At 44.6% G+C, this 12,236-nt stretch overlaps 1 protein-coding gene across 3 annotated transcripts in view; it reads left to right on the top strand.

The window, feature by feature from the left end:
- LOC124048246 (thyroid hormone receptor alpha-like) overlaps positions 1–12,236 on the top strand; it is a 155,585-nt gene that overhangs the window by 126,955 nt on the left and 16,394 nt on the right. For 2 of the 3 annotated variants that reach the window (XM_046368844.1, XM_046368843.1), the window contains 3 exons: positions 7,213–7,274; positions 8,370–8,408; positions 12,030–12,130. In XM_046368844.1, coding sequence (XP_046224800.1) covers positions 7,213–7,274; positions 8,370–8,408; positions 12,030–12,130 — 202 coding nt within the window. Of the gene's footprint in view, positions 1–2,185; positions 3,038–7,212; positions 7,275–8,369; positions 8,409–12,029; positions 12,131–12,236 lie in introns of those variants that run through there. The other variant, XM_046368845.1, reaches the window with a different exon arrangement.

The raw sequence follows: 12,236 nt of genomic DNA, 5'->3' as shown, positions 1-12,236 counted from the left end.
CTCTGTCTCAACCAGTCAGGCTGTGTCAGAGTGGAACGAGGACTTTTATCAAAGAGCAACCTCCTCCTGCTCAAAGAGCACAACTATCAGTCAGTCTGATTTGCCTCTGAGCGATTGGAGAGAGAGAGAGAGGCGAGAGAAGAGAGAGAGAGAGAGAGAGAGGAGAGACGAGAAGTGAGAGAGGAGAGAGAGAGGGAGAGAGAGGAAGAGAGAGAGCAATATGGGGGTTGGGGAAGAGAGAGAGAGAGAGAGAGAGAGAGAGAGAGAGAGAGAGAGAGAGAGAGAGAGAGAGAGAGAGAGAGAGAGAGAGAGAAAGAGAAAGAGAAGAGCAATATGGGGGTTGGGGAAGAGAGAGAGAGTGAGAGAGAGAGAGATCAGCCTGGCTAGGGTAGAATGATACCACATTCTGGTAGCATAGCCTATAGTAATATATGGTTGATAGTGGTGGTGTTTGTGTTCTGTTACAGTGGTACGTGTGTCTACATTATTTATGCATACTGATGTGTGTTTGAGAGCGGTTGCATACAGTACGTGCATCAAAGTCTGTGTTTGCGTGCTTCCGTGAGCTTGTGTGGGTGTTTATTTGCTTGTGCTTGCCCTTGTGTGTGTATGCTACGTTGTGCTTGTGTGTGTTGTGTGTCGTGGTTGTGACACGTGGGCCACGGAGAGGGTCTCCGGCTCCCTGGAATGCTGTGTCAAATTCCCCGGCGCTGAGCCCTTTGGCATATTACCCAGGCGCAAATGAAAGGAAAGCCACAGGAGCCGGACAAAATTTCTCAGCCGCGATGGACCCCTGTCAGTAGATTAGCAGTTGGGCTTGTGTGTGCGTGCGTGCGTGCGTGTGTGTAGTGAAGGTTCAGGGCTAAATTAAGCCTGCTGTCGCTGTGTTAATTAAAGACGGGGAGGAATTAAAGAGCTTGATCCTGATTTGGACTGTTTGCTAATCACATTGGAGTTGATTGAACTGTTTGATACTGTAGTGAATGTGATTAAAGCTCTCCTTCACTGTGTTGTCCTTGCGAACCTTTTGAAGTGAAACTGGGGATAGTTGAACCAAATGACAGATGTATACATTTGTTTCATTACCTTGAAAGCAGTCTGTGAACAAGGAAATGTCTTTAGCCTAGCCTAGCCTAGCCTAGCAACTGTGGATTGCAGTCACTCCTGCTGTTCAGGTAAGGCAACAAATATCTGAATACGCAACTTTGCTGAACTGTCCCTGTTAACGTCACTGTTCGGAGGAGAGTAGATGAAAGTAATACAGGGCTGGTGCAGGGAAGTCTCCCGCTTCTTCTCTTGCACTTGCTCGAGGCAGGAATCAAACGAGAGACGCACGGTAATTTCATGTCTTGTGGTTGCTGATGGTAGCAAATGGCTTCGCACCAGCTTTCTTTGTTTCCTTAGTGTTCTCAACCTTGCCATTCTACTTATGTAGGCAATGGTTTGCCGAGCGCTATTTGGCAACGCCGTTGTCGATGTCGTTGTGGCAACGAAGTCACTGCAATTGGATGATCAAATCTGTTCTAATTGCTGATAAGATGGCGGAAATGGAAGTGGTGTAGAGAACAGAGACGGGCTGGATTATTCTCTGACAGCTGTTGTGCCCATATCCGTTATCAAACGGGCACGCACACGCTCATCCTCTCTATTCAGATAAGGTTTGCAGTGTGAAACCGACGGGCTTCACTATCGAATGAGAGATCCGTACAAACAGGGTATTTATTTTCCCTTTCTGACATTGTACACGTTGTATTTTGACTTCTTGAATTTCTCCAGCCTCTGTGACTCTTAATTCAATTTCCATACCAAACAATGCCATTTCTGTCATGCAATTGCGGTCACTGCTCACTGGGCACACGCTGGTTGAACCAACGTGGAATAGACCATTTTGCTTTCCCTTCCTCTCATGACATCAATATTGCTTTTACGACTTCCTTGTGTCACATGGAGGATGAATAGCAGTGGATGTGATATGCCCAGCTTCATTATGAAACAGTATGAGAAGCAACAATGCCTGTAGTACACTATTGTCATCTTGTTACGCATTCATTGGACAATGTTTTGATTTCCTTTTGGCAGGGACCTCTATCACAGCCAGAAGTATAATTGCTTGTAATTACTGACCTGAGAAAGAGAGAGAGAGAGAGAGAGAGAGAGAGAGAGAGAGAGAGAGAGAGAGAGAGAGAGAGAGAGAGAGAGGGGGTGTGTGTGTGCATGGCTCTAATTTCTATCTCTGATTTCACTGGCATTATTTGTAAATAACCTGTCTAGCAAACAAGACTTTACACGCCTGAAATCTGATGCAAATCTGGTTTTAGTATGCGCAATTCACTGGGAACAATAAGCTACTGTGTAGTACTGGACCTAAATGTAGGGCCCGACGTCCTGCATAGGCTGGTGGGGTATAGATTGAAGTCAGGCTTCTATTAAAGGTACACGACTTGTTTACTTTAGTATGTCAGTCCCTGAAGACTTGAGTCACATGATAGGGCTACTTCATAAAAAGACATCTGAGCCAGTTTAAAGGGGTCCGTCAATGTAATGTCTTTGATATTTCTGCATTCCAGCATTGACGATTTCTGTTTTGCCTCGTAAATGTTGGGTCGTCGACAATTAGCTACGTTTCTAAATCTCTTTAAGTAAGTCGCCCTCATTTCAAGTCATTGCGCTTTCGGCTCTGTTGCTGAAGTACAGAAATAGACCCATGGAACCCGCCTTGTGGTCAGAGCCTGCCTGACAGCTACCTGTTAGTTGCCATATCAACCCACCATCAATCATCCCAAAACCCGTTGTCAGACCCTCAGGTGGAGAGGCTGTCCCACATCCAATCAGAGAGCAGGGGCGGGGCTAGAGGGAGAGCGAGAGAGAAGGGGTTTATTTAGAGAAATGAGAGAGAGAGAGAGAGAGTCTTTTCAGAGCTAAAACATGGCTGGCAGCAGGTTCACTGTACAGTAGATGTCTCTCCAATTTGCCAGCTGTTTGAGAGGCCAGACACTCTTTTGGCAATGCATATTCTACACTCACACTGCGTTATAAGGTCAGAAATGTTTTTTTCATGTTTTGGACTGTCACTTTTTGTTGTGCAGGTTAATTGCACTGTGCCTGTGTTGTTGTTTTTGAGGGATGGTACATTGCTACAGTAATGTTGCTTGCTTTGATTTTTGAACAGAACATCAAACCTTGGGGAATCAAATCTTAGGGAATCAAACTTTGATTTTGCTATCTGATTCACACAACTATGTGCTGGCAATTGTAAGATCACATTGCAGTTAAACACTTTTTTTAAATGAATTATTCCTGTTGTACAGTATGTTTCTGCAAAAGCACTATGTGCTGTAATTCCCCAGCAGTGTGGCACAGTTTAAAACCTGCTCGGCCGCCAACTCCTTACATAATTGTAACCAAATGAAGCATTGTTTTCATAAGATAGGGGCACTTCAAAAAGCTTCCCTTTAGCTCTGCGACGTACCATACGTATATACAAATTCACACACAAAATGTTTCCTCAGCTTCTGGCGTTGGGTATTAGCTAACCTAATGTAGCAGGTCCTGACGAGAAGGAAAAAAAACTGTCGGGGGAGGTTCTCTGTTGAACCAATCCAGTAAATGTGGAGGAGGAGTTAGGATGGAGTGTCACCTTATTAACGTCCGACAATGGAAGTCACTTCACAGGCTTCATTTCCATTTCCCCAGTTTCCGACCCACAGAGGGTGGATATTATGCCCGGGACGATACCAGTTTCGCGATACTTAGTTTCCCAGCGGAGATGGACCATGGTGGGTCACATGACTCAGGTCTAGCTGACTGAGCGCATGCTGGGTTTTTGGGGGCTACGGGCTTCGTCATTGGTCTGTCCGTCCGTAGGCCCGGGACGATACCAGTATTGTGATACTCGTTAGTATTGTGGCAAGGAAACAAAACACAACGCGGATTTAACTTCTTTAGGAAAACCGCACTAATGTTGAAAACAAACATCGTTATGTTGTCATCCAGTCACATGTATTTATTTTCCAAGCTATAGCTCTCAATATTTTAATTAAAGGACCAAATAGTTTGTCTGATTTGTGAGTTCATTTTTGCCATGTACCAAGTATCGCAATATTTTTTCCATCACGGCACTTGTGGGTATTAGCCTACACTGCAACCAAGCAAACTGCAAATGGCTCCTTGAATTGAGTTCCTAAAAGCCACTTGCCCCCCCCCCCCCCCCCCCCCCCCCCCCCCCCCCCCCCACTTGGCCTCCCTCCATTTGAGTGTGAAATAATTGATGTTTTTTTGTTGTTGTGGTGAAAAGCAGTGCACAGAGTAGGTTTTTCCTTCTATTTCACTCTCGCCTCAGCAGAAGACTTGAGCTGTGTGTGAAGCTCTAAAGGCATCTTTTTATAGCTGGCACAACAAAGGGTTGAGAGGGGGCTGGACGCTAGGTTAAGACTAGCCACTTCTGAGGGCTCCGGCTAGGGTGTTCAGCTTATTCATCTCTGTCGGGTCGGCTGTGGTGGTGGAGGTTGTGTTTTCATTCAAGTTATTTCTGAATTGATTGCCTGTGAGGGTGATTTAGATATGGAGACTTGGCAGGCGGCAGTAGTATACCTTTATTCTATTTCTCTATGAAACATTTAAGAGTTGACTTCAAGACCTTTAGTTTACTATACTTTAAAGGGGCTATCTGCAGTTGCTATCCATTTTTGGACGTATAAACGAATGATGTGTACCCATTTATTCTTGAATAATATACCCCGTCAGAACTCCAAATATAAGCTTGTTTCAGTCCAATGTTTGTAAAAAAAAAAAAAAAAAGGTAAATATAAACCAACACTGTATAGCCTCAAAACATGGTTAAACTGTCATGTTGATATAATGGATGGTCAGTCCTTGCATCCATGGCTCTGTCTAAGAATTTGAGAGTGGTTACATTTCTCCAGCCCCATCCCTCAGATATTCACCAAAACAGTGGCGGTGTGTCCACTTTGTTAGTATTTGAACTGGAAGATTGCCCCTTTAAGGCTTGATTAGGCTCACTGTGGCACCCACGTTACTATAATTGAAAACAACTCATCCCAATTAGGAAGCCAGTGAAACAACCACTTATGTCCTTAGGATTCCCTTAGCAACGATCGCTATTTACTGAGAGCAGAGAGGGAGAGAGAGTTCAGACAAACGAGTGTCCAAATTCACGTTAGTAAGCTATATCAGGTTTTCTACACTTTTATGGAGGCCCACTCCCCTCGCAGACCTGGAGCTGGCATTAAAGAGCTTCTCATGGTGCAAGAAGCTGAAGTGCTCAGGAGTGTCTGGAGGGCTGCAGAGGGACCATAGGGAAACATTAGTGTTGACGTCTGATAGATCCTACAGCGTTACTTATTAGTGCACTCTCTCCCAGGCTAAGTGTGCTACGTTCTCCTGTTACAGAGGTGTGCTTTGTTCAGATGGGCTGTGTGTGTGTGTGTGTGTGTGTGTGTGTGTGTGTGTGTGTGTGTGTGTGTGTGTGTGTGTGTGTGTGTGTGTGTGTGTGTGTGTGTGTGTGTGTGTGTGTGTGTGTGTGTGTGTGTGTGTGTGTGTGTGTGTGTGTGTGTGTGTGTGTGTGTGCGTGTGAGAACGACCGATCGGTTCGGACGATATTTTTGGCCGATATAGTCCTTTCCTTTAAATAAAGGATAAATAAATAGTTCCCTTTATAGCGCGAGCGCCCTGTGCCTCTCCGGTGAAACTTTTTCTAAACCAGTTTTACTCACTTATTGCTCTGAGCCAATGGCTGCATCTCTGGCTCGTGCCTCACTAATAATGTACATAATAAAGACACTTGAATAATGCGACACTGCATTTTAAAACAGTTCATTTGTTTTCTGTTAGGCAAAACAATGTCCATACAGGCTACAACACTTTACAAAGCCAGAAGATATCGGTAACCTGCTAGCTAGCTCTATAATAAACAACATTCACAGAAAGCTAACTTTACCAGCTAGCTTACAGCTGAAGCTAACAAATTGTAACCAAAAACCTTATAAAAGATGAGATTTTCTACTTCTATGCAAATGTTGTTGATCAGTAGGATAATGTAAGATTGTTTCCATACACACACAATTTACCCAGTTTATCAATAGAGATTTACCATTCAAATAAATGATTATCATTATGTAGTTATGGTAGGTAAAACGAAGTCGAATTGATTGTATGATTCTATTATTGATTCATTAATGCCTACATGGCCGCCTGGGAAATGTTGACATAACATTTTTCAAATGTAATGATATTGAAAAACGTAGGTGTGTATTTGTGTGTTGCCGACTGTGTGCGTGTTTGCGCCATTGGTGTATGTGTGTGTGGTTGTTGTTCTTGCTTTCCCCTCCAATGTAAATTGAAGTGGAAGGGCAGACATTTTCTCCACCCCCTTAACTAGAGCACTGCTAGAGTCCTGAAAGGTTCCTGTTGGTGCTAGAGTCCTGAAAGGTTCCTGTTGGCGCTAGAGTCCTGAAAGGTTCCTGTTGGCGCTAGAGTCCTGAAAGGTTCCTGTTGGCGCTAGAGTCCTGAAAGGTTCCTGTTGGCGCTAGAATCCTGAAAGGTTCCTGTTGGCGCTAGAGTCCTGAAAGGTTCCTGTTGGCGCTAGAGTCCTGAAAGGTTCCTGTTGGCGCTAGAGTCCTGAAAGGTTCCTGTTGGCGCTAGAGTCCTGAAAGGTTCCTGTTGGCGCTAGAGTCCTGAAAGGTTCCTGTTGGCGCTAGAGTCCTGAAAGGTTCCTGTTGGCGCTAGAGTCCTGAAAGGTTCCTGTTGGCGCTAGAGTCCTGAAAGGTTCCTGTTGGCGCTAGAGTCCTGAAAGGTTCCTGTTGGCGCTAGAGTCCTGAAAGGTTCCTGTTGGCGCTAGAGTCCTGAAAGGTTCCTGTTGGCGCTAGAGTCCTGAAAGGTTCCTGTTGGCGCTAGAGTCCTGAAAGGTTCCTGTTGGAGAACTGGCAGGTTGAAACATGCAAAGAAGTGGGGGGGCGCTCAATCAACGTGAGTCGAGGTGCAACCCAAAAAATGAAATCCCCATTGAAGGGCTGAAACGTTAATCTTTTAACCTTGCTTAAATAAAACGATTTTTATGGTGAGCGAGCGTTGCGCCTTTTCCGTTTCAAGTATAAAATATGTAGACATGCCCTCCACTCTGCCTGTGTTTTAAATTCCTGCTTCCTCCTTTACACATACACTCCCCCCTCTCTCTCTGCTTTTCTCATTCTGCAGGTGGATCGATGGCCCGAAAAGGAAAAGAAAGAGCAGCTCATGTTCGGTGAAGAGCATGTCTGGTAGGTACAGTTACGGTAGACTTACAGCCATTTGCAAACAAAGACACTATGTAAGCAATGTACTGTTAGGTTCGATTTTTCCAGCCTTAGTCTTCAACTCTGCAAAAACTCAAACCTGAATTGTGTTCCCAACCTGTCGCCTGGTTTGTACGTTGTGTGCTTGTGTGGGAAACACAGATGTCCCAGCTCATAATTCACTGGCACCTTTTATATTTTGAGTATGTATTTATCACCTAAAAGGAGAAACAAGGGAGCCTGAGCCACATCTTTCAGCGGTAAACGAGAGCCGGCCGCTCTGCTATCTTTCTTCCTGCAGTAGACTACAGTCTCTGATTGACATCTTAAAGTGCCGGGAGTTGAGAGAGAGAGCAAGAAAAACAGTTTAGAGGAATCTGTGTCATCTGCCGAGATGCTAGAAAACATCTGCGCTTGTCATCTCCTGAACGCCAACTGGGCAGATAGGGCTGTGACGATACTAGTATTGCAATATTTTTTCCATGAAAAGAAAAGAAAAGAAAACACGAAGCATACAGTACCAATCTTTTTGGACCTTTTGAAAACCTGCTGTATGTAAAATATTGTGTGCTTGGAAAATAAATGTTTCCATCATTAGGGCGGTTTTCCTAAAGGAGTGAAAACCGCTTCTTGTTTTGTTTCCTTGCCACGATACTCATCCCGGGCCTATGGACGGACAGACCAATGAGGAAGCCCGTAGCCCCCAACAACCCACCTTGCTCTCAGCCAGCTAGACCTGAATCATGTGACCCACCATGGTCCATCTCCGCTGGGAAACTATGTCTGAGCCGGGCTTTGAGGGGTGGTGGGGCATAGTGCAGGTTCTTATTACTTAGGGTTTTATCATCTGAAGAACCCACGAAGGAAACGTGTAAAAGTATATTTTGAAAGGATTTAGAGAAGTTTGTCCCCAAAACAGTATGTCAGTAAATACAGTGTCATTTTGCCTGAATTTGATTTTGAATGACTTTATCTAAATGTATCTAAATAAAGAGTGTTTTTCTATGAAGAGAGCATTGACTCTTCCATTTTGCATTCACTGAAAATAGATTTAAATGTCACTTTTTCTTTTCTAAACAGAAATGAAGGGATACGGACAGACTGGATCAGAGAATACAGGTCAGTTACATACATCCTTTTGGGTCGGAGCATTTCAACAGATGGGACTGTACTTCAATTGAGCTATTGGAGCAATAGCAGAGGGTGTGGGCTTCAGCAGCACTATTGATTTTGGCTCTGGTTCCTATCAAAACCCCCACAAACTGGCTTGTGAGACTGGGCATCCCTACCCTGTCCTGTACTGCCTTGTCTCTGTCCAGTGTCCACTCCTATGCCTCAGAGAGAGCCAGACTGACACTTGTAAGACTGTACTCAGTGTGGTCCGGACACACACACATATAAACACCTTTTTACTTCCTCTAGGGAGAGCCGGGACTAAAGTAACACGGGGCGAAAGTAACACACCCATTTTCTCAGATAACACAGACACTAGAATGACAGCACTTAGTGAAGTCAGCACAGTCCTAATGTGGAGGATGACCCCCGCCCCTGTCCAATCCAATCATGTTTCGCAAAGTTATCAACAAAAAGTGGTTTTGAGCAATGTAAGTAAAAATAACTGACCCGGAAGTGTTTTTTAGTTGTACAGTTGTGTTTAGTTTTTTTAGGCTCCAAATGTATTTTTTCTTAACCCATCTAGTGACTAAATGACAGCATAGGTTTCAAGTATCATGCTAGTTGGGGTGGCAGGTAGCCTAGTGGTTAGAGCGTTGAGCAAGTAACCAAAAGGTTGCTAGATCGAATCCCCGAGCTGAGGTAACAATCTGGTAAAAATCTGTCGTTCTGCCCCTGAACAAGGCAGTTAACCCACTAGGCTGTCATTGTAAATAAGAATTTGTTCTTAACTGACTTGCCTAGTTAAACAAAGGTAACATAAATAAAATAGTTGGTCTTGGGAGTTAGCCTGGGAGAAGTTATAGGAGAAATGGGTGAGACAAAACCCCTCACTATTGTCATTGGTTGCACTAATTGCAGTGTTTGTCTACATAACCTGGTTCAAGTATTTGTGACATTACCCTGAAGAAGGCACAGTGATGCCAAAATGTTGGGGATTAACCCAGTAAATTGCTGAGAGTTTATATATGGGGTGTGTGCCTCTTTATTTTGATAGTTTATAGTTTATTCGCCGTTAGTTAGCACCTCCACACACAAACGTTTTTTCCGGGTGTGCGCCAGCTCATGTTTTTTATGAGACAAAAAAAAAAAATGATGACCTGGAATAAAATCAAATAAACGTTTAGGCACGGGCCATTGTCTCATCTACTTCATCTTGTTTTTATAATGTTAGTATAATAGCAATATGAATGTTATGTCAAACAAAATATGGAAATTATATATGACGTTAGAATTATGCCTTAATCAATTGACTTGATGGATCATCTTCTCACATGAGCTTTTATCGACGGGTTAGTGGCTAGAAACATGTATCTTTATGATTCTGGGGGCCAATTACCTTCTGTCAAGCTATGGGAATGTGACGAGCGTGATGAGTTTGCCGTTTGTGAAGAGAATAAAGACGTCCATTCTATCAAGACACGAGGAGAGCGCATGACAAGGACAGCTGGAGCGTGCCTGATTGGTAGAGCGTGCCTGATTGGTAGGGCTAAGCATGAAGAGTAAAGTATGGTTCATTTAGCTATTATGTCATCCAGTTTAGTCCGATTTTAATATTGTAAGGCTAATTGTTGTGGTTTGCGTAACATTGCGATGTTCTAACCTACAGCATTAGTTATTCAAATCGACAAAAACATGAAATGAGGTCTGATGGTATATTTGTTGAAAGTGACGAGCATTACAAGGCTGAAACATGGAGATAAGACAGATATTGTGCACTCCTCGCCAGCTGTTACTTCCATCCCAAGGCTGTGTTACTCCCGTCCCAAGACTGCGTTACTCCAGTCCCAAGGCTGTGTTACTCCAGTCCCAAGGCTGTGTTACTCCCGTCCCAAGACTGTGTTACTCCCGTCCCAAGGCTGTGTTACTCCAGTCCCAAGGCTGTGTTACTCCCGTCCCAAGACTGTGTTACTCCCGTCCCAAGGCTGTGTTACTCCCGTCCCAAGACTGTGTTACTCCCGTCCCAAGGCTGTGTTACTCCCGTCCCAAGGCTGTGTTACTCCAGTCCCAAGGCTGTGTTACTCCAGTCCCAAGGCTGTGTTACTCCAGTCCCAAGGCTGTGTTACTCCAGTCCCAAGGCTGTGTTACTCCAGTCCCAAGGCTGTGTTACTCCAGTCCCAAGGCCGTGTTACTCCAGTCCCAAGGCCGTGTTACTCCAGTCCCAAGGCCGTGTTACTCCAGTCCCAAGGCCGTGTTACTCCAGTCCCAAGGCCGTGTTACTCCAGTCCCAAGGCCGTGTTACTCCAGTCACAAGGCTGTGTTACTCCAGTCCCACCGGCAGGTACAAAAGTAACGTTGCGGTAGTTCTGTTCTCAGTCTATTTCATTTCAACTCACTGACCCTAGAAATGAAATGACAGTTGCTAATGGCAGAGGACATATATAAGTTGTTTGTCATAAAATAGGCTCTCTCTAGCTCTATTGATCTCAAGGGGGAAAAGTGTTACTTTCGTCCCACACACACACACACACACACACACACACACACACACACACACACACACACACACACACACACACACACACACACACACACACACACACACACACACACACACACACACACACACACACACACACACACACACACACACACACACACACACACTCCTCCACCATGCAGCAATGCAGAGAGAGGAACCCACACAGACAGACAGCACTTCTTGGCTCCCTAAACTGCGTCCAAGGATCTTTCATTGGCAGTGTATGTGTTTGTGTAATGCGTAAACCTTCTCCCCCAGTCTCGCAACTATAGATTTTATTAAATGCGTGTCTATGCGCTCCCTCACTAAATCTCAATGTTCTGTATGGAAATATAACTTTTTCCCCGAGGTGGCTGTTGAAGACTAGAAAGCGCTGGGAGAAAGAGAGAGGAAGGAGATAGAGGCTGGGTAGTGAATGTTTTTTTTGGGGGTTGGGGGGTTTCTACTCAGCAGCGAGGCAGACTTTATTGCTTTGGAGTGGCTCTCAAAGTGAAGGGTACTTGTTGGAGTCTCTCTGCCCAAGTACAATTGCTCAAACGAGGAGATGTATTTACGGACCTACACCTCCATTACAGGCCAGGAAAAGACAGACAGTACAGAATAGGATAAACTCTCTCTCAGGCGAACAGACGCACACACACATTTACACGCACGCACACACACATTGTCACACACTCATCTCCTCTAGTGGTTTGTTTCCTGACTCTCATGTGATGGGGTCCGTAGGCCAAGGTCTTAGGATAAGATCATTACTTTTTTTCTTTGACTGTCTTCTATTGTATCTGTTTGGACCAGGCTTGGGGTCAATTCCATTTCAAAGCCAGTCATTTCAGAAAGTTAACCAAATTCCAATTCCACATTTTCCTAATTGAAAAGAAGTGGAATTGTAATTTCAGTGTACTTCCTGAACTATCTGGAATTAAACTGGAATTGACGCAAACCTGGTTTATATATTGGGAGATATCTATTACACATATCTTGAGACCTCTGATGTCTACAGCATCAGTACTACATGGCAATAGAGTGAACTTCAGGACCTGACCTGTCATACTCTGTCCTTCTCCACCTCTCTCTGTGTGTTGCAGGGTACATCCCCAGCTATCTGGAAAAGGATGAACCGTGTGTGGTATGTGGAGACAAGGCCACTGGCTACCATTACCGCTGCATCACCTGTGAGGGCTGCAAGGTGAGATACACAGGGCATGCGCTCCCTATAGACCACCACTTTTGGATGGATCATGCACCTTTTCTTTTTACTTCAAGCACTGGGTCACTTGTGTGGAAAGTTGGGA

Source organism: Oncorhynchus gorbuscha, linkage group LG11 (genome assembly GCF_021184085.1).
Source record: "Oncorhynchus gorbuscha isolate QuinsamMale2020 ecotype Even-year linkage group LG11, OgorEven_v1.0, whole genome shotgun sequence".
Taxonomy (NCBI): Eukaryota; Metazoa; Chordata; class Actinopteri; order Salmoniformes; family Salmonidae; genus Oncorhynchus; species Oncorhynchus gorbuscha.
The sequence above is the reverse complement of the archived record's forward strand: the minus strand, read 5'-3'. Positions and strand labels throughout refer to the sequence as shown.